The 20,094-nt window shown below is 38.1% G+C and overlaps 1 protein-coding gene across 1 annotated transcript in view; it reads left to right on the forward strand.

Annotated features, from left to right (window-relative positions):
• LOC131053417 (uncharacterized) overlaps nucleotides 1–20,094 on the forward strand; it is a 60,718-nt gene that overhangs the window by 20,041 nt on the left and 20,583 nt on the right. Inside the window, exons 2-6 of the mRNA XM_057988029.2 lie at nucleotides 16,607–16,871; nucleotides 17,547–17,691; nucleotides 17,798–18,510; nucleotides 19,094–19,404; nucleotides 19,497–19,553. Coding sequence (XP_057844012.2) covers nucleotides 16,607–16,871; nucleotides 17,547–17,691; nucleotides 17,798–18,510; nucleotides 19,094–19,404; nucleotides 19,497–19,553 — 1,491 coding nt within the window. The remainder of the gene's footprint in view (nucleotides 1–16,606; nucleotides 16,872–17,546; nucleotides 17,692–17,797; nucleotides 18,511–19,093; nucleotides 19,405–19,496; nucleotides 19,554–20,094) is intronic.

A 20,094-nucleotide genomic window follows, 5' to 3' on the forward strand; every position in this document is an offset into this window, starting at 1 on the left:
ATTCGCTTCTGACCCTTCCAAAGGGTCCAAAGCGAAATTTCCAAATTCTCCCTTTTTCTTGCAAATTTAAGACAAGATTTCACTATTCATAACTTGGATGGGAGTAAGACATGATGTTCTATCACTTGGAAATGATTCGAAGATGAAAGGATGAAGGAATTGCCCTAAAACCTAAGAATTGCTCCTGACCCTCCCAAAGGGTCCAGAGCGAAAAATCCAAAACCAGTGCATTCCTTTCAAGTTTGTGCTAAGACAAGGCTAAACCAAGTTAGAAAAGGCCTTTGAGACCACTTGTGAGTAGGTGTTTGTTTCAAAATTTGATGATTCTAGGTCAGAGAAGGAAAATCGCTCCTGACCCTTCCAAAGGGTCCAGGGCGAAAATCCTTCAAACACCTATTTTGCCTTGCAATAACAAACCAAGCATGCATGAAGTGAATGAAGAGGATCATTGCCTAACCTTGTGAGGTGGATTGGAGTTAAAATGATGGAGGAGTAAGCCTAAGCAAGAAAAATCGCTCCTGACCCTTCCAGAGGGTCCAGGGCGAAAAACACTAAAGACACCTTTTCCTCCAAAATTCAAGTGAAACTAAGCCTGAACTATAGTAAAAGATGCCATTTGGAATGCCTTGGTGAGGTTTTGGACTTACAAAAATGAGAATTTTGAACGCAGGAGAGAAAATCGCTCTTGACCCTTCCAAAAGGTCCAGAGCAAAATTCCCAAAAGGTGGCATTTCCTTCAAAATTTTGATGAGCTAACCCAGTGATGGAGAGAAATGAACCCTGGAGATTGCCTTGGAGGAGTTTAATGATTAAACTAAACTGAATTTTGGCCTAAAATGTAAAAATCGCTCCTGACCCTTCCAAAGGGTCCAGGGCGAAATTTACATTTTCACCTAATTACTCATGAGAAATGATAAAAAATTGAAATGCAAGACCTTGATTAGGCCAAAACAAACATAAGCTTGCCTTTTGGGAGATTTTGGAGTGAAGGGAATGAGGTATTCAACTCTTAAATTGAAAAATCGCTCCTGACCCTTCCAAAGGGTCCAGGGCGAAATCATCAAAAAACCTATCATTCAACCTTGGTTGATTAAGTCTATAAGGCAAATTGCAAAATTGTGAAGACAAAGTCATGGAAATTTGCAAAAATGTAGGTTGAGAAAATTTCAATTTGATCAAGTGAACAAGCCTGGATGGGTTCAAACAGGTCTTGAAGTGAACCTAAACCTTCATCACTATTGAATATTTCAAAGCCTAAGGAGAAAGGAAGCTCCATTAAGCCTCAATCAAACCTCCATATTCCCAAATTTTCACCAAATTTGCTAAAATTAAGACATTTGGGGAGGTTAAATTAAGTTCGCATAATTTGAGGCCTTTGTAATTGAATTGATTAATTTTCAAGCCTTAAAATAAATGTAAAAATCCACCCTTGAAGCTTTGAAATTAATTCAAAAATGAAAAAATAAAGGTGAGCGCTCAAATACATTTATTTGCTTTTACAAGCAAGTCGGCCTCCTTTTTAGTGGATTTTATCTTATTTTAAAGCTTATTTGCTAGGTCGGCCTTATGCTTAATTAGGGTGAGCGCCCTATGTAAAGGGGGAGTATTGTTTCAAAATTCAAATCATTCATTCATTACTTCTTATGCGAATTTTGAGGAGCAGATTAGAGGAGCGAATCTCAGCAGATTGGAGGTGAATTTTTGCTAAGTGTTGGAAGCTAGTGGAAGGCGAACTTCTTTTGAAGGTTAATCAAGACATAATTCATCCAAGAAGGCCAGCAATTCAATCCTTATCCAGCAAAGTCTGATCTTCATTCTTCATTTTTCAAGGTTCATAGTTAGGCTTTCAAAGGAGAAGGTATGAAGAATCAAACTATTTGAAGCTCTTATTCAAGACTTGTTTTGATTTTCATAGCATTTTAAAAAAAGTTTAAGTCTTGAAAATCCAATTTTCATTCATAATTAATTTGAGGAATCATGTCCTTTTCAAATTAATGTTTTGAATTATTCCCTTGGAAGTTCTTAAAAGCTATGCTTTAAGGTATGATGCTTAAAGACTAATCTTAAATTTTTGTGTAGGCATCAAATGACAACCCCCAAAGTCGGAGGATCTACTAGTCGGCAGGCTCTCATCAAGGAAGATCAGAGGAGCGACGAATTGGAGACCAGGATCGTGTCCAAGTGGAATAATGTCGGAGACACCAACTTAGGAAACTTCAATGTGAAGAAGTTTCGAGAGGTCCCCTATATTGGCAAACCATCACCTATTGCAAGGAGGATAATCGAGAGTGGCATCATCAAGGCGGCAGGTTTCCCTCCCGCAGTCAAGTGTCATGAGTTGATGATCGAGTGTGCCCGCCACTATGACTCACAATCAAGGACGATCATAACCAAAGACGGGAATATCTTAGCCTACCTTTCAGAGGAAGCTATAAGGGAAGCTCTTCATCTTCCGGACCATAAAGACATGATTTACAAAAGCTTAGAAGGAGCAAGGTCAATCTATGAAGATGATCCTGAGTCTTGTTTGAACTTCATCAATAAGAATTGGTTGCTCAAAAGTCGGCCTTGCCTGAACAAGATTCCCAATACACCACATAGGATTGACTTCCAGGAGGAATACAAAGACTTGATAACTTTGCTCAATCGAGTTACAGGTGCTTCTCAAGCCGCCTTCTTCGAAAAGTGGATGTTCTTCTTCATACAAGTGATAGTCCAAGGAAAGGGAATGCTTCATTGGGCTAGAATCATTAGCAATTGTCTGGACGTGCAGTTGAGAAGGCTAAGACCCACCAAATCATTCCACATGAGCTCATATGTTATATATGCCTTGATTAGGAGTTTCGAGTATGCAGGGCTACCTCACAGAGGAGTGATTGGAAGAGGACCCGGAGAAATAAGGGTTTGTGATTCTTATGTTCATCTGCACCATTCGCCTAGAAGTGACTACAAGTTAGTCAATGACACCTTCACGATGAACATTACCAGGATATTGCAAGGGGGAATTCACAATCGACTGTCTCTGGATGCACAAGACCTTGTGAAGAAGTATGGCGCATGGTTCATCCAGTTTCAAAAGTTCACATACATCAGAGTTCATGGGTGTCCTTCACCTCCTTACATGTTGCCAAGATATCCAACAGACAGGATAGTGCTACTTGAGGTGACTAGACAGTTGGCAGCTTATGCGAAGGCATCCAGACACAAGCATGGAAATGGGATTCCCATGCCCATCATACTAGGGAACGCAGTTGAGGTGTGTCCTAATACTCAAGCCGTGGAAGATGCAGAGAAGGAATTATCTTTATACTCATTCACATCCTTTGCCTCGCGAGAGAACTTTGACCCTCATGGTTATATGGAGGAGACAGTCGGTAGAAAGTACAAGCATGAGTTTCAGGTGGAGGACTTTTGGATGAATCTCCCAAGTGATTTAGAGGTTAAAAGAAAGATGCATTCCAGGCTACCCTTAGATCTCATCAGGAAATGCAAAGTTTATAGAGTAGCCAATCAAGCCCAGGATAATGGTAGATACCTCCAGTCATCCTATGAGAAAGAGGACAAAGAAGTGAAGATAGATTGGAATGAACCCGAGGTTTTAGACTTGAGAGCTTTGATGGCTCTCGTTTTATCCTGCACTCGCAGATGGGTGGATGTACAACATCAAAAGTTGAAGGAGCAGAATGTATCAATGACATTTACTTTGGAGGCAAGACCAGAAGAAGGAGAAGCAAGTGTGAGTGAGAATACTTCTCATTCCAAAGGCTCAAAGAGGAAAGAAGGACTTGAGAAGAAAGAACCTTCCAAGAAGAAGCAGAAAACAAACCCTCATCACCCACCAAGCACATCTTCTAGGCATGAAAAGGAGGCGAGTCAAGGGGAAGATCAGAGGCAGATAGTATATGAAGTTGATGAGTCTATGGAGTCCATGGTATAGAATGATAAACAAGAGAAAGGACAGACACCTCAGCTTTCATCAAGTCAATCTCCCCAAGTTGATGCTAATGAGAAACACGAAGAAAAGAATGATGATGAAGCAACATCTCCTTTCCGGGAAGATAGACCACTACCTAAAGAAATACAAGTGAGGGAAACAAGATCTGCCATTCCCGATTGGCTGAAAGAAAGACTGACAAAGGTAGTTGTGGTTGAAGAGGAAGAAGATGTGTTTGACTTGGAAAGCCTTATAGGAAATTCTCATGAGGTAATGGAGAAGAAAAAGGCCACAAAGATGTCTAAGGTAATTAGAGATGAGACAGGATCCAAGAAAGTGCGGGTAGCTACACCAGTGGTGGACAAATATGAGGATGAAATTCTTGCAGAAGAGTATGACTTAGAAACATTTGAGCTTGGTCCACTTACCTCTGAGCAAGCGATGGAAGAAGCAACTGATTCATTTGAAGCACTTAAGGACAAACTTGAAGAAGAAATGGAAAAGAATAAGAAGCTTGAAAGGGAGGTCAGTGCTTGGAGGAACTATTTTAGTCACCTTAATCAGCCCTTGAGACGTCAAGATCCAGCAGTATCTCCTTTACAAGCACTCCCTCTTGAATCAGTTGGTGAGGCAGAAAGGGTGAAGAGCTTGGTTCAACTTATAAGTTCTTGGATTGATAAATCCCACATGGTAGCCGTTGAATTTACAACAAGAATGATGAAGACAGTTCATCGAGCTATCCAGGTCCTTGAGATTATCCATAATCTAATGATAACTGTAGCTGCATTCGCTCACACTAGAGATGTTATCATTCTTGTCTTACAAGTAATAAGACAAACACCAAGATGGATTTTGGCACAAGAAAAGATAATGGATGGAGGAACTCATAACCTCCTACAGTGGTCAGCCCTGCTCCAGATGAAAGAGGTCCTTTTTGAAGACATCAACACCAGATGCAGTCGAGTTGAAGGTATCATTCATCCAATTCAAGATAAGGTGTTTGAGGTGTTGTGTACCATTCTTGACAAGCGGATCGAGATCGAGACAGATGTGGACATCCAAGAGTTGGAGGATAGAATCAAGGTCATCTTTTGCAAAGAGGAGAACATCATCACAGATAAGCAACGAGATCAGATGTACACTACTATGTTCTTGATTGAGAAGACCAAAGAACTTGAACCTGGATGGGAGACAACTCTTCTCACTGCTTTTGATCAAGTCCTTCACTTGGAAGAACGAATGAAGAATCTTCCTGAGATTCCCATTGCAGAGATTGAAGGAATTGTGTCCAGATTCATTGAATATGCTAAGAAAGAGCATAGGAAAGGGAACAACATTCTAGATGAAAAGTTGTTATAGGATGATGTGGCAGCTTAATTCCTATTGGTCTATGTCTCCTTGGTTTTTGTGCCAATTCTTTATTGGCTATGGATTGGTGATGTTTATCTAAATGGGGACTTTTTTGTAACAAACCCTAATTAGGGTTTAGGTGTCAAAATCTCAGCCGTTTGATTTGGGCCATTCATTGTATTTGAGGATGCTATATATACCTTCACTCATTTCATTTCAAGGGTTACAGAGAGAAAAGTTAGAGAAGAGAGAGAGCTTAAAGAGAAGAAAGTTAGAAAGTTATTGTTGTAGCAAGATTGAGTAGTGAAGAAAGAATTTTGAACAATTGTTGTCCATTTGGCTATGAGATCAATAAAATATTGAAGTTATGGTGTTTTATTGTGATACTTGTGGTTATCTTCATGATTGTTTATCTTCTTGAATCACTCTTAGTCGAAATAGCATTTAGATTTTAAGTTTGAAAGACGAAGTGTTGTGCTTGATCCTTGATAAGATTCATATTCCAAACCACTAGCTTCTTACCGATTGTAAGGACGCCTTGTGTGGTCAATTGGAAACCTTGAGATTGGTTAAGAATTCAATCATTCTTGGAAGTATTGATATGTATCTCTATGATAGTATCTATATCCTTGATGATTTGAAAAATTGTTGAATCCCCTTAGAAGATCGCATCAATTCCAGTAAAGTTGTAATTTCTTGGCGAAACTGAAATTGGTAGAATCTTATCAAGTCTAGTCTTCATTGAGTCATTCTTAGGAATAGTTTAAGTATCTCTTCCTTGAAACCCTTACCTTTTGACATTTTTTGAAAATCTGTTAGTGCTAGGAAAATCCTGTTCCCGCATTTGGAAAGAGAGTAACACGGACAAGCTTTTTCTAAAAGTACGTAAGGCCCCTTGAAGAAACAGCATATACAACGACCATTGGTGCTTATCCACACATAGAGATCCTACAACAAAGAACCTTGAAGTCATCCCGATTGATCCTTTTCACGACATCTTCAGCATTCGGAGACTTTAATCAAGAGAGGATAAGGTACCTTTTAGGTATTTTATTCTGTGTTTGGTCATGTACAAAATACACATCAACAGAACCCCAGATCCCTGGAGTTCCAGATCGTCCCAAATCTGGAGCCCGGAACCCCAGAACCCCGGAGTTCCAAGCCCTTTTCCTTTTTGCTTACCCCGGGACCCCGAAGTCCCGAAGTGGATCAAGAATTATGTTTAATATTGAGGACTAAAATTTGTGTTTTGCCTGCAGGTTACAGTGGTTAGATGGACTCATCCACCAACAAGAGAGGTAAAGAAATTGACAGACTTCTAGCCACCATGAAGTACCAACATCAAGGACAGGTCCATGTTTCGAAGCTGGACGATCAAATTAAATGGGTCACGGACAGCGAAGTGGGACACATAGGGATTGGGGATATTGCAACCCAATCGGATAAACTTAACCTAGATGCTCTCCACCGAAGGATAAAGAGGTCGGGTCTTGTGGAAGCTACTGTATTCCCGCAGTCGCTTCAAGCACCAGAGTTTATAATGACCATCACTCCATTCTACAATACAAAGACAAGAAAGTGTATGGATGCACATGGAAAGACTGTTATTGACTTGTCACTGGATATGCTAGGGTTCGTCTTTGGAATCCCAACTAGGGAAGAGGCATTCTTATTAACAGAAGAAGAGGCCTTGAAAACATGGAACGAGAAGGTGTCAGCCAGCAAAAGACACATGAATACCAACTGGTTGGAAGAGGAGAGGAAAACAGGGCTCAAGGCTACAGAGATCCTGAGGGCAGACTTCAAAGAGCCTCAAAGGGACTTGATTATCATGCTCAGTAGGGCCTTCGACAAGCTTGACTATAAGCATTTCCACCCTTGGATGTTCCAATTTATGAGTACCATATTGATAGGAAGGCAATACTTTGATTGGCCACAAATCCTTTCCGACAACATTTGTAAGCAGATGAAGGAGGTGCAGCACATCCAGAAGTTCTTTTTCACGTCCTATGTCATTTGGGTAGCTACCAGAGCTGGAAAGTTTCCAAGCCTACAGGTAGAAGGGCAGCTAGGAGAGAAGGAGGGACAGAAGAAGATATGGGAATATTATTCGCAGCTCACTCTAACAAATGCAAAGACACACTTCAAGAGGGTTAATGATGCCTTCATCTTCCCTATAATCATTAAGTTGATTGGAGACACAGGATATCGGATAAGCCCAGAAGCCATGGCTATTATCCGAGAGTGGGCATGTTGGTTCATCCAAAACCCACGTTCTACTTACATCAGAGTTAGTGGATTCACAGGGAATCCAATGCTATTGCCTCGTTATTGCAACGATAGGGTAATCCTGCTGGAGTATGTAAGACAACTTCTTGGTCTCCAATCACTGCTATCTTCTAAACATAAAACAGGTATTGACTTCTCGGTATCCATTGGGTACTTCACCTATTCTAAAATACAAGTGGCAAAATTGGCCGAGCAAGAGCTTCGGGATTTGAACCTGAAAGAATATATCATACTAGGGAATTTTATGATCCCTACGGGAAACTTAAGCAAGCTATGCCTAAGGCATATGAGGGGCATAGGCCCAGCTTGGAAGACTTTTGGGCCAACTTGCAGGATAGTTTTGAAGTCAGGGAGAAGAATTATAACAGGTTGTCCGTGCCGCAGGTTAGAGACTTTGGTATCGAGACTAACCTCCCTAAAGACCTGAGGGATGATGGAGAGTTACTCGATCCAATTTATAAAGAATCAGGGATAGACAAGAGGCCCCTCTCCCCAGTGAAATGGTCTGCAAGCGAAGATACAGATATGGAGAAGGTCTCCCAGGTAGTCATTAATAGGACTAAGCAATGGTTAAACCAGAGGGTTAGACCTAGTGCATTAAAAACAAAGCAAAAGGAATCCACCTTAGGGGTGCCGCAGTCAAGAGGCCATAAAGAGTATGCCCGAAAAACAAGGTCGGCTTCAATACAGAATACCTCCACTGACCCAGGTGAGGAAGACAAGCCTCAAGAAAGCACTGAGGACTTGCTGAAGAAACTCCAAGAAAAGATGAAGGAGTCTGAACTTCTGAAGAAGGCTGCAGACCTAGGGGTCACCGATGGGCTAGGCGTTGTTTCACTTGCTAGAGTTCTTCTACCAAGGACTGCTATAGGCCACACTGGAGGAGAAGATACTCAAGAACAGGAAGAGAACCTAGAGGCCACCAAGGAGGTACCTGTTCAGCCACCTTCCACAGGGACAACAAGTGCTTCGGGCACCACTGCTCCCGCACCACCATTTGTTAATGTATCCACAGGGCAGCCCAGAGTGCAAGGTTTTACGCCCACTATTGAGAAAGTGAAAATTAGAAATGTCGAGTCTGACTCTGACCAGGAGGAAGAGGATCTCGACCAACAACAGCCTCTAGGTAGTGAGTAAGAAGGAGGTGAAGCAGAGGATATCCTGAATGAAAGGTTGATTCTAACTTCTCAAGACCAAGAAGACTTGCTTAAGGATATAGAAGCCGGGCAAGTAGAGATGGAGCTAGGGAATGAAGAAATGGCATTCAATGAGGAAGTTAGTGGTAAGCTAGGAGAGTTACACAAACAACAAGCTCTCCAAGCTAACTTAGCCCGCCAAATTTCATCATTCCAGGTTCTTGGCCAAACTGGAGCTGAAGCAGAGGAGCAGGTAGAGGAGCAGGCAGAGGTGCATGTTATAATTGCTGAGATTGTATCACATCAAGGTGATAAAGCTGAAGATATACCAGAATGGTTAGAGTTTACCTTTGAGAAGAAAAAGAGAAAAGCAGAGCTTCCCAAAGTTACTCTACAAGAAGCGATCATCGAGGAACCACCAAAGATTAAGAAGTTAAAGACGGTTCACCACCTGTCGAAAACTAGTTTCGGTGAAGTGATTGCAGATGTGGTGGTTCCATCGCAGGCCGAGGGACAAGCATCTCCCAAATACCAGGTATCACAGGTAAACCTAGGTAAGCAGACCAAGTGGGGAGAGTTAGATACCTTGGAACTAGCCACAAGCGTTGTCAGAGGGCGTGTGGAAAAGGAGCATAGTTCAAATGTAGAACTTAAAGCGCAGCTTGGGCAGTATAAACATCTCTTGGTAGAAATGTGCAAACCTTTGGACTCCTGTAGGACAGATGACCTACCTTCAACCTCATCCTTGCCAGAAGGAGATGTAAAGGCACTATTGGAGGTGAGACGAGTAGCTGCAGCTGCTAAGTCTTGGACTCAAATGAATGCAGCCAAAATTAGGTTGTTTCTACAGGACACGATGGAAATATACCGTAAAGCGGTACAGGCAGGTGGAGCTTTGGCAACCTGTTCCACACACTGGGAACGGAAGGAGAACACCTTTAATAAACAGCTCCGGATTTTGAAAAGGATACTACGGTTAGGAGAAGAGCTGATAATAAAAGAAGACCTCTTAGGAGGAGATAGTTGTGAGAATTTACAGTCCTACATATACATTTTGGAGTTGAAGGTAGAGATGTATCAGCAGTATGTCAAGGAGATGACTAATATTCGGGACCCTCTTCTCAGATAGATTTTGTCATATGAAGATTTTGTAACGAATATACTAGGGCCTTTTGGCCTCAGAATGGCTGATAATGGAATAATGGACCAGTAGCAAGTTTTGAATCAATGGGATGCATATGAGGCACAAAACTTAGGACCTGCTGCCCAGTTCGATGCTGGCCTTATGGATAGATACACATAGCTGATTACTCAGTGTCAGGAGGTGGCAGATACGGTAAAGGAGTTAGAGGAACAAGGAGTACATGCAGAGGAGACTTTGAAGAAGTATAAATTTAGAATTAAGCATGTAGCCAATCCGCCAGTCCAAGCAGTTGCATGCATAATCGAAAATTATAAGGCATTTACCAAGAAATAAAAAAAAAAGCTAGGCACACAATTGCTAAAGATAGCAAAGCTTTTTCTTGATTTTAAAACTGCTCTTCTTACTCAAAGTTCCAATTTTGAAAATCCTGCATGGTTACGAAAACGTGGCTCACCCAGCATGGTCTTCGTAGTGTTCATGCAGCGTTCGCTTCGTAGTTGTTAAGTGGAGTGTCCAGGCAGAAACTTGCAAGTTAACTGTGGCTCCTAATTTTAGTTCTTAATTTAGGGTAGAGTTATTTCCTAAATAATAAGGTGAAAAAACTTCTATAAATTGAGAAGTTGAATTCATTTGTAAGGGTCCCCAAATTGATGATTTGTGGCCCACATAGAGATTTTTAGAGATTTTTGCAGATTGTTAAGAAGTTTGAGTTACTTTTGCTATACATTCATGGAGATTAATATGAAAAGCAGCTTGTAGATTGCTTGATTTACATCTATATTCTACCAAATTGTTCTGTGTAATTGGTAATGTCTATTATTTTGAGTTAGCAACGTGGTAATCTTTTTTGTCTATTATGATATGAACCATATTGCACACGTCAGTGGTATATGGGAATTACTGTGATAGGCCATATTGTTGATGATTCTATGTCCACAGATTTGTGAAATTGATGATTTTGCAGGTTTTATGGAAGTCTGTTGTTGAATGCTAACTTGGATAATATCTGATAATTGCTCAAATTGCAGGGAACTAATTGAATAGTTTATTGAGTTGTCATTGTATTGATCTTAATTGTTATTTTCTTGTTTCCTTTACGCTTCACATTTTATTTCCCCAGAGAGTCTTAAATCATAAAATACAAAAAAAAAGGAAGTGCAATTGTTCGTAAACCAGCGAGATTTAGTTCTAACCAGCAAGCCCCTTTACAGGTATAACCACATCAGCCATTGAGTTATCCATCACTGTCGAGACCCGACTACAGAGACCTTGGGGTAGTGAGTTCTTCCGAATCCATTACTTTTCAGGAGAGGTGGTGAGTGTTTGCATAAACTACCTGACTGTTGGTGGGTGTGTCAAAACGCTCGTCAATAGTACCATTACATGCAATTGCATGCAAAAGCATAGATTAGACATGCAACCCACTAATCATGTGCATGACTTCATGCAACTACATAACTATATAATCCAAAATAGAATCACAATCTCTGTCTTGTTGTGTTACCATTCTCTATCCTTGAGAATAAGATCACCTACATAAAACTTCCACTCAAAACAGGATTAATATCATAAGGAAGGTATCCCCTTGTTTAGCCCAAACCAAGCATTGATAACAAAATGTAAGGAACTAATCCTAGAACACACTAGATCAAAACATTTCCATAGATAGAGTTTTAAGAATAAGTGGAAGGAAACTGTGCCCTTAAATAAAAAACTAGACATGGAAACTCCCTACATTAACTTAGTGAAAGAAGAAATGCAAGTGAGTTCAAATGTACACAATATCATTAGATACAAAAAAACACATAACAAAAATATAACCTAGGAAAATCCTTTTTAGAAAAAAACCCAATCTCCAAAGCACACCCAATATATTATTTTGTAACAAAACAATTAGAATTCATTCATAAATTTTATCAATGCTTTGTTAGGAGAAAGAAGAGAATATCATTGGCTTTTAGATTCAATATAACAACATATCCCCAATCTCTAACGCATTCTCTCCAACTTGTCCAACCTATGAAAATTATAATAGCACCTCATATATACATCCATAGCCATATTGCAATGTCACAACCATAAGCAACAAGAGATCAATTGTGAACAAAATCTGACAGCATAACCCTTGCAAGTACAAGTGCAACCAATACCACCAACCCATGCATCTAATATATAGGCAAGCCCAAAACTAGAAACCAAGGATAGTTTCAAAAATCATGAGCAATTAGCTGCCCAAATCAAGGAAAATTTTAGATTTATCCACATTTTAGGAAGATACTCTCAATGCATTAGCAATAGCCTTCTATTTTCATTTGCTTTGTTAAAGTAACCCTTTAACACTTAATAAATTTTATAGTTGTATTTAGCAACTTCCATGGCACTAAATGCTACTTACAACTTATCAAATATCTATTACAAAGTGGGACACCTTTTTCCATGTGGGCACATAATTAATAAAAATTAAATATAAATAAGAACATTAGAAGTGCAAGGTGTAAGACACCTAATACCAACATTTTTGATGACTTGACAAGTGATATTTATGATTTTGGCCACTTGAAATCAATGACACGTTCAAATTCGCTCTAGCATGCTTATAGAGAAAGATACCTACAAAAATATTAAATAGCATGTAACCCCAAACCTTAATAGCTTGGCCTCTGTGTTTGATTTGGATGAAATGAAAGTAAAAATAAACTTTCTTAAACCATTTAGAAATGATGGTGAGCTTATATTTGCTTTTGCATGCTTCCAAAAAGGTAACATATAAGAATACCTTCCAAAAGATGGAACCCTCAAACTCAAAAACCCACAAAATGAGAAAAAATGAATAAGTCGAATAGCCAAATTGACTCTACTACCATGGAGGATCTTATAATTTCTTTAGAAAAATCCTAAAATCTCTACGAGGACCTTGGAAATTAAACTAATTCCTATATTGATGGTGAAATTTGGACTAAAGGGAGTAAAAGCATACAAAACAATCACAGAATCCAAAAAAACATACAACTTCAATTTGAGCATAAATGGAAACACGAGACATAAACACTACAAAAATAAGCAATGATTATACCTTCCATTTTTTTTTGAGATTTCTCTAATGATTGATAAATGGTTGCAATTATTGCATGTAGATTTGTTTTTGCTTGGAAGCTACCAAATAGACAGCATGTACATAGGATGAATGATTTTGTTTATTTTTTGTCCTTTGGAGGAGGCTTCTTAAATAGATCTCCTCAATGAGGATGGATGAGGATTTGTTTGGGAGATCAAGGGTGGGGATTAGCTTGTTGATTGTGCAAGCTCTCAATATAACAAGTGGAGGGAGATGGTGAGTTAAGGTTGACAATGGAAGCTCTCCCACATGTGAGAATGGAGGGTGTATATTCATTTAGGATCTAGGATGGATGGTGAGGATTTGCACATGTGGAAGAAGATAAAAGGGTGAGAATTACAAGTAGAAGATTCACACATATGGGAATGTGTGTGGAAATGAGAAGTGGAATGTCTTACACGTGAGAGAATGTAGGGATTTGTGTGGCAATGACAAGTGGAAGATCTCACATGTCTGGGAATGTGGGGATTCGTGTGATAACGACGAGTGGAAAATCTTACACGTGAGAGAATGTGGGGATTTGTGTGACAATGACAAATGAATGATCTCACACGTGTGAGAGTGGAGGGTTTAGATGTTTCTGGGATAATGGATAGTGGGGATTAAAAGATGAGAAAATGATTTAATTCATTAAAAATTGAGAATAGATTAGTATAATTAATTGAATAAACAAGGTTCATTTAATTAATTAATCAAAATAAGATTAGGTTAGGTTAATTAAATAAATAGGATTTATTTAATTAACTAGTGATGGATTGATTAAAGGGGATAGCTTAATTTATTTAATTAACTATTGGAGTAAAGATGGCCTAATTAATTAAATAATTTTATTAATTAGTGAAGATGTAATGCAAGATTGATGATATGGATTGATGTAAGCATGACAATTTTAAGTGTCTACACCTACTAGTAGTAAAATAAAAATGCAGAAATGATAGATATTGGCAATGCATGTAAATGGAAGTTGCCTTTCTCTTTCATCACTTTTTAAAAAACACATATATATAGCTGCATGAATGCATGAGTCATGGTTACAACCTGTCCATGAGGAGTGATGCTAACTTCATAACTAGAGACAGTGGTGGCACATAAAGAGGTAGTTGTTGCACATAATTTCCTTCAATCAAGGAAGCACACCTGTCTATTAGCTACCTAGGATAAAAATTAATTGCTTAAATAAACTTAAATAAAAAAGGTATAATAGAAAACATTACACCAACATAGATTATCCCCTTACAAGAAATGGAAGTATACACCAACATAGATTATCCCCTTACAAGAAATGTAAGTATCTTACCTTCCAACTCCTCATATTATACCAATATTGGAGTTTCTTCCAAAGCCCCTAGGCAAGGGGATCTCTAATTTCATCCAATAGTGAATTTTGTTTCACTACAACTCTTGTTGCAACATAACTCTTCTTTTGAGCTAGATTTGACCCTTCCCTTGTACCTAATCATCGAAGGTGCCAACTGGGGGGACTGATGTTGTCGCTCTCCACATTGTTGAGAACTCTTTTTTCTTTCTTTTGAATCCAAATTCAAGGCTAACCTCCTCCTTTGAGTTTCCCAAAGGAATATCATGATGCACTAGCTACATTTGCATGCATCCAGAGAGCCATGTATACAAGCTCTCTAATGCCCCATTACACCCTACCTAGATGAAATCAATAGCTGAAGGGGAGGAAGGTTCAAAGATTGATTTTAGGTCATAATTAAACAACTTATCTTTGAAGGATATTTTTCCCTTCCTTCTCTTTCTTAAACTTCCTTGATGATTAGAGCTTTGACTCCATCCACTAATAAAATATTATATGGGTGTCGCTGGAATTTATTTTATTCCCAGGCTCCTCACTTCATTGGATACATCTAGTCTATGCAAAATAATGAAATGGAAATAAAGAAATGGTGAAGGAAATCAGTTTTGATTCGTCTTCATCAACATAAAACATCTTGAAACTCTGATTTCCTCCTTGTAGTGACTGCTAGGAGCATTTGCTCACTCTTTATTTTTGCCATTGGCAACCACTACCTGCATCTTGTCTCATTTTATTTAAATTTTAAATTATATTTTCAAATTAACAAGATCCCCAAGTTCTTGCTAGGAATCATGCTGACCCCTTAAATCAAAGGGTCTAGTTTCTCCTAAAAAGGATTTCTAACATTGTAATTAGTTTTATTAAGGATTTGAAGAACACCCACATTGGTCAGGTAATCTGCTAGAAATGAAAGAGTTAAATTTTGTGGAGAGGTCCCAAGCTTAAACATTGATACCATTTAGTTTCCTATTCTAACTCATGCTTTTGTTTGTAGCATTTATATCTAGCATTGAGTCAACCTCCACCTCAATTTCTTTAATTCCTTTGGAATACAACTGGTTTTAATCCATGTGCCCAATCCATTGTTTCCTTAGCTTCATTAATGGTGTCTTGGCCAATATGTTATACTTAAATGAGATTTCCTTGATGATACCAAACCCCAGCTATACCTGAGTTTCTTTGGATGGCCTATAGATATTAAGTTTCAACTTATGTCCATGATGGGGATTCTATCTCACTGCCAACTGTATTTGGGAAAACCTCTTTAGTGAGGATAGGATTCATGGCACTCCACAATATGGAGAACTTGTGTCTTTTGGTGACAGCTCCTTCTTACTTTTCTTTATGCACACATTTGATACATTAAGATGGTTACTTCCACTCTAGGAATTACTCTTTTGAGGTATTATTCTTGTCTTGAAAGATTCTATGGTTCCTTTCCTTCCAAATTTCCCAACTAACCAGCAGTGGAACAAACTCCCAAATAAAATCTTTAATTCCCTTGGGACCCAAGGTTTTTCCTTTTTCAGCTGCAAACCAAACAAAACTGTTAGCTTTACCTAACCCCTGGCTAAACCATTTCAGATTTTGAGGGGAAACCTTATAACCTGATTTCATGGGGTAACATCCTGGTTCAACTTATATATCTTGAAATGTCCTGTTCTGTAGAGAAAGGGATTTGGAAAGTAGAGATGGTGTTGATGGAGAATCTTTTGGGGACTTGGAATTTGAAGTGATTCAATGAATCCCCTCCCACCTCAGTTTCTTCTCTCCAAGATTTTGAACAATAGTCACAAAGTTTACTTCACCAATGGCCTTGAAGCTGGTGTCTGAACAACAAATCTGGGATGTTTCTTATTTGTCTCTTTCCCATCCAAGAGTGATCTCAGAAATTCACTGACTCAACCCACATGTCCTATCTTTATGTGTGGCAATTAAGCACCCACAGCTGCAGGTGATGTTGTTTCTAGTATTTACTCAACAATTTAATTGATTAATGCAATTAAATTCTCGATTTTCTTTTTTTTTATCCAAGAGTTTAAGTTAGTCATAAATAAGGAATCCTTTATCCAGATTCCAAACAGTGATTGTCCAATAGGAAGATTTTTTTAAAACCTGCTAAGAATATAACCAAACAGGCATGCTGAACACTTATTAAATGGCCTTTCTGAAATTGTTTGGAAGAATAATGATGGTTAGGTAAACATCTATATCATACTTATTTAACTTTTGTGATACACAGAGGCTGGCAAATTTGGCATTTGCAACCTTAGTTTTACATTTTATAAATTTTATCTTGGAAACATGTTCCCTGCATCAGGTATAACGGAATGTTTTGGAGAAGGCACCATTTATTCTCCTTTGGAGCAACTGGGAAAGCAGCACACACAGAAGATGACAGGAGAAAACAGAGAAGATACGTTTCATGAAGCCAATGTGATTGCAAACTTGGAAAATAGAGACATTGAAGGCACAACAGTGGAAAGTGGCAAGGAAAGCTTGTTGTTCAGCAGGGGGCCTAATCTAGGATTTGGTCTGGGGGAGAGCAGAGTCATACTGTATGATATATTGGAAGGACTCGCCAGGCAAGTAAATTTATTGCTGGCTTAATTGCATTTCAAGGTTTTGTTTTCTATAGCAATCTTTATGTTTAAAATCAAAATCATTCAACTGGATATATATGAATTTGCTAACTGCACTTATATTCAAGGTTTTTACTTTTTCTTTACAGACTCTGCAAGCAATTTAGTTGTATTTTTCTTGTGTTGCAACTAAAGTTCCAATTATAGGTTATATTTAACAGCTTGGTCTGAACGGGGTGACTTCTTTCATTTTATTTTTAGAAGTGAGCTCACCTGCAGTCCTAGTTTGCAGTCTGATTTTAAGTGTGCTTTAAATAATATTCACTAAAAATAAATGAATATCTATGGTCCCCCTTCAGGGATGAGATTTGTTTCAAATTTCTGTAAATGAAACTTGTTAAGCGAAAAATAGATATTAATTTTATTGTAGAGTCTGGAACTTCCGCTTATGTGAAGGACAGTAGTTTTGGAAGATGCTTTTTCCTATTTCAAGAGTCTGCAGAGATGTATTTATTGTGTTATAACCTAGATGAAATGATGTTTGAAAAGGTCAATACTGCCTTATAACATGAAATTCGAACTTGTCATTCATGTAGAATCTTTAGTATAAACCTTTTCAAAATGTTGTTGAAAGCTAATAGAAATTATAAATATATGGTTTTCCATGATGTGGTGCAGGCTTGATGAATCCGGCATCTTTTTAAATCCTGTGGAAGATCCGTTAGACTCAAAATTTTCAGATATTAACAGCAAGTGCAAGAGCTTTACAATGATACGCAAAAAAATTGAATCTCAGGAGTACCTGTCTTGGAAATCATTTGTGGTATCTTCCTCAAATTTGAATTTTGAGTACACATTTTCAAATTTTACAGTGAAAGGAGCCTTTTGGATTGCTTCTGAAATACTAAAACTTTCATGTCAAAATGCAGGATGACTTTGAGTGCATTTGTAATGATGTAATGTGTTATTATCAAAGGGATGCTGTGTTTTGGAAAGCTGCAAACAACATGTTGCATCGAGGTAGAGTATATTTGGATCAGATTGCGAAAAGAGCAAACTGGAATTTTTGTTTTACGCAAACAGATGAACAGAATGGGGATCAGAATTCAGAAGCTTTTAATAATCAAAATGCAAGTTTAGGCAATGCAGTGGCTTTGGAAATGAAACAAAATAACCCAAAATGGGACAAAGAAATCCCTTTCTGCGGTTTACCATGTAAAGCTTCCATGCAACCAGATATTACAAAGGATATTCAACAACTTGATACTGGTGGAAATTTATGTGTTCAGGCAGATGAATGTCCATTGGGTCAACATTTCTCTAATTTGGCCAATGCAAGTTTGTGTTCTCTACAGGACTTGGAGAACTGTTCAACTACAACTGTTGTGTTGGGTAGTTCAAATTTAGCTGGGCTTAGCATTGAAGTAGATGATACTGTGGTTGACATCACTGGATCCAAATGTATTTGGAATGATGTAAGAGTTGATTCTCCTGATCAGGCCACTGAAAGTTCAAGTTCTTTTGGAGATACAGATGCTGATGATTACGAAACATGTGGTTCTGTTGAATCAGAATCTGAGTTGCATAATGGGAATGCAGCTGCAGCTGTTGATGAGAATCATGGCTATGCATCTATAAAAAGGTATTGATCCTTTCTGAAGAAATCTATATCATGCTTTCCCATGGTAGAATGAAAAGCTGGAAATATTTTAATTCTGAATTATAAATAATTTTCTTTGATGCCTTAACACTCATTTGAGTCTGTGTGTATAGCAAATGATAGTTACTAGCAAGCATATTCTTTTTCTGTGTCAAAGCTTTGTCTAAGCAAAGCCGGTACAAGTAAGAATAGAATACGGAGAAAAATCAGTCCATTTATTTAAGAAAGAGACACCTTGATGTCCATAATAATCAATCAATTGTCTTGATTGATTAGTTGATATTTTACAAGATTTAAAGGATGTAGTTTCAGCCAGTCTGTACCCCCCCAAAGTTTTCAAATTGAACACTCATTTGGAAATGTAATGACTAACAGTAAAGTAGACTAATAAGACTATCTAGAATGAAATTGAAGCTATGGACAAGAAATGTGTATCGCCTGTAGACTTTGGTCTTGCAAAATAAGCTATGATCTGCATGTGCTCTTATGTTTTTCTTACATTTCTTAATTACTAAGGAGTTTTTTTCCCTATGTTTCTTATAATGTCCTGACTGATTTTTATTAGGAAAAACAGTAGATTGTCAGATGACTGGAAATCTTATAGGCGTGGCATTGAATGGCGATGCCACTGGCTTGAGTTACAGATTAAGGAGTTCCAGTCTCAAGCTTCCAAGTATGACTGCATTCTCAAAAAAATTCAGTCTAAAAAGTTGCAGAGAGATAGCCTAACTTGTATCAAGGATTCTGCAGCAAGAACTACTCCTCTAATATCTCATTCTATCAAGCAACGCATCTTACATCGGAAGCCTAAAAAAGTGAGAAAGGAGAAGGATTTATCAGCATATATGTCACAACACCCTCTGTTCTCTTTATATGGTATGATGCTGATTGAATTTTGGAATCAATTCCAGTTCTGTGGAAAATCAGTAAACACTGTTCAGTAATTCCATTTTTTCTCTTACCTGCAGAGAATAGGACTGAAGCAGATGGAAGATTGGCTGAAGACGATCCGAATAATTTACCAGGTAAGGAGACAGCAATTCTGAATGTTTTTCAATGTAATTAATGGAAAAGGCCAGAAATTTTTATAAAGTTTTGCAAAAAAAATTTAGATACTATATTAGTGAATCTACAGACTAGGTTTGGGTGATTCCTTTGATTTGAAATAGATCAACATAAAAACTGAACAGGGTAATCAGGGAAGGTTGTGATGTTTGATGCTTCATCTCAAAATTTAGAATTGTTATATACTAGAATGGATAATTTTCATTTGTCACATTCCTTTGTGATATTCTATATCAAATCACTTAACATAATTCACTAAATTGAAATGCATCTTTCCATTGATATATGCATAGTTCTGTAAAACATTAAAATGCATCATTTTGATAAATGTTTAAAGTTAAACGTTGATTTATTTGATTCCAAAGTTTTCTAATGACATCCGCATAAAAATTGCATATACACCATAAAGAAAAAACAGTAATTACAAATTTTTTCATCATTGGGATGAAAATGCCTTCTACCAAGAATAGATGATTCTACGAAGTTAGAACATCAGGGCAT

Source organism: Cryptomeria japonica, chromosome 7 (assembly GCF_030272615.1).
Source record: "Cryptomeria japonica chromosome 7, Sugi_1.0, whole genome shotgun sequence".
NCBI lineage: Eukaryota > Viridiplantae > Streptophyta > Pinopsida > Cupressales > Cupressaceae > Cryptomeria > Cryptomeria japonica.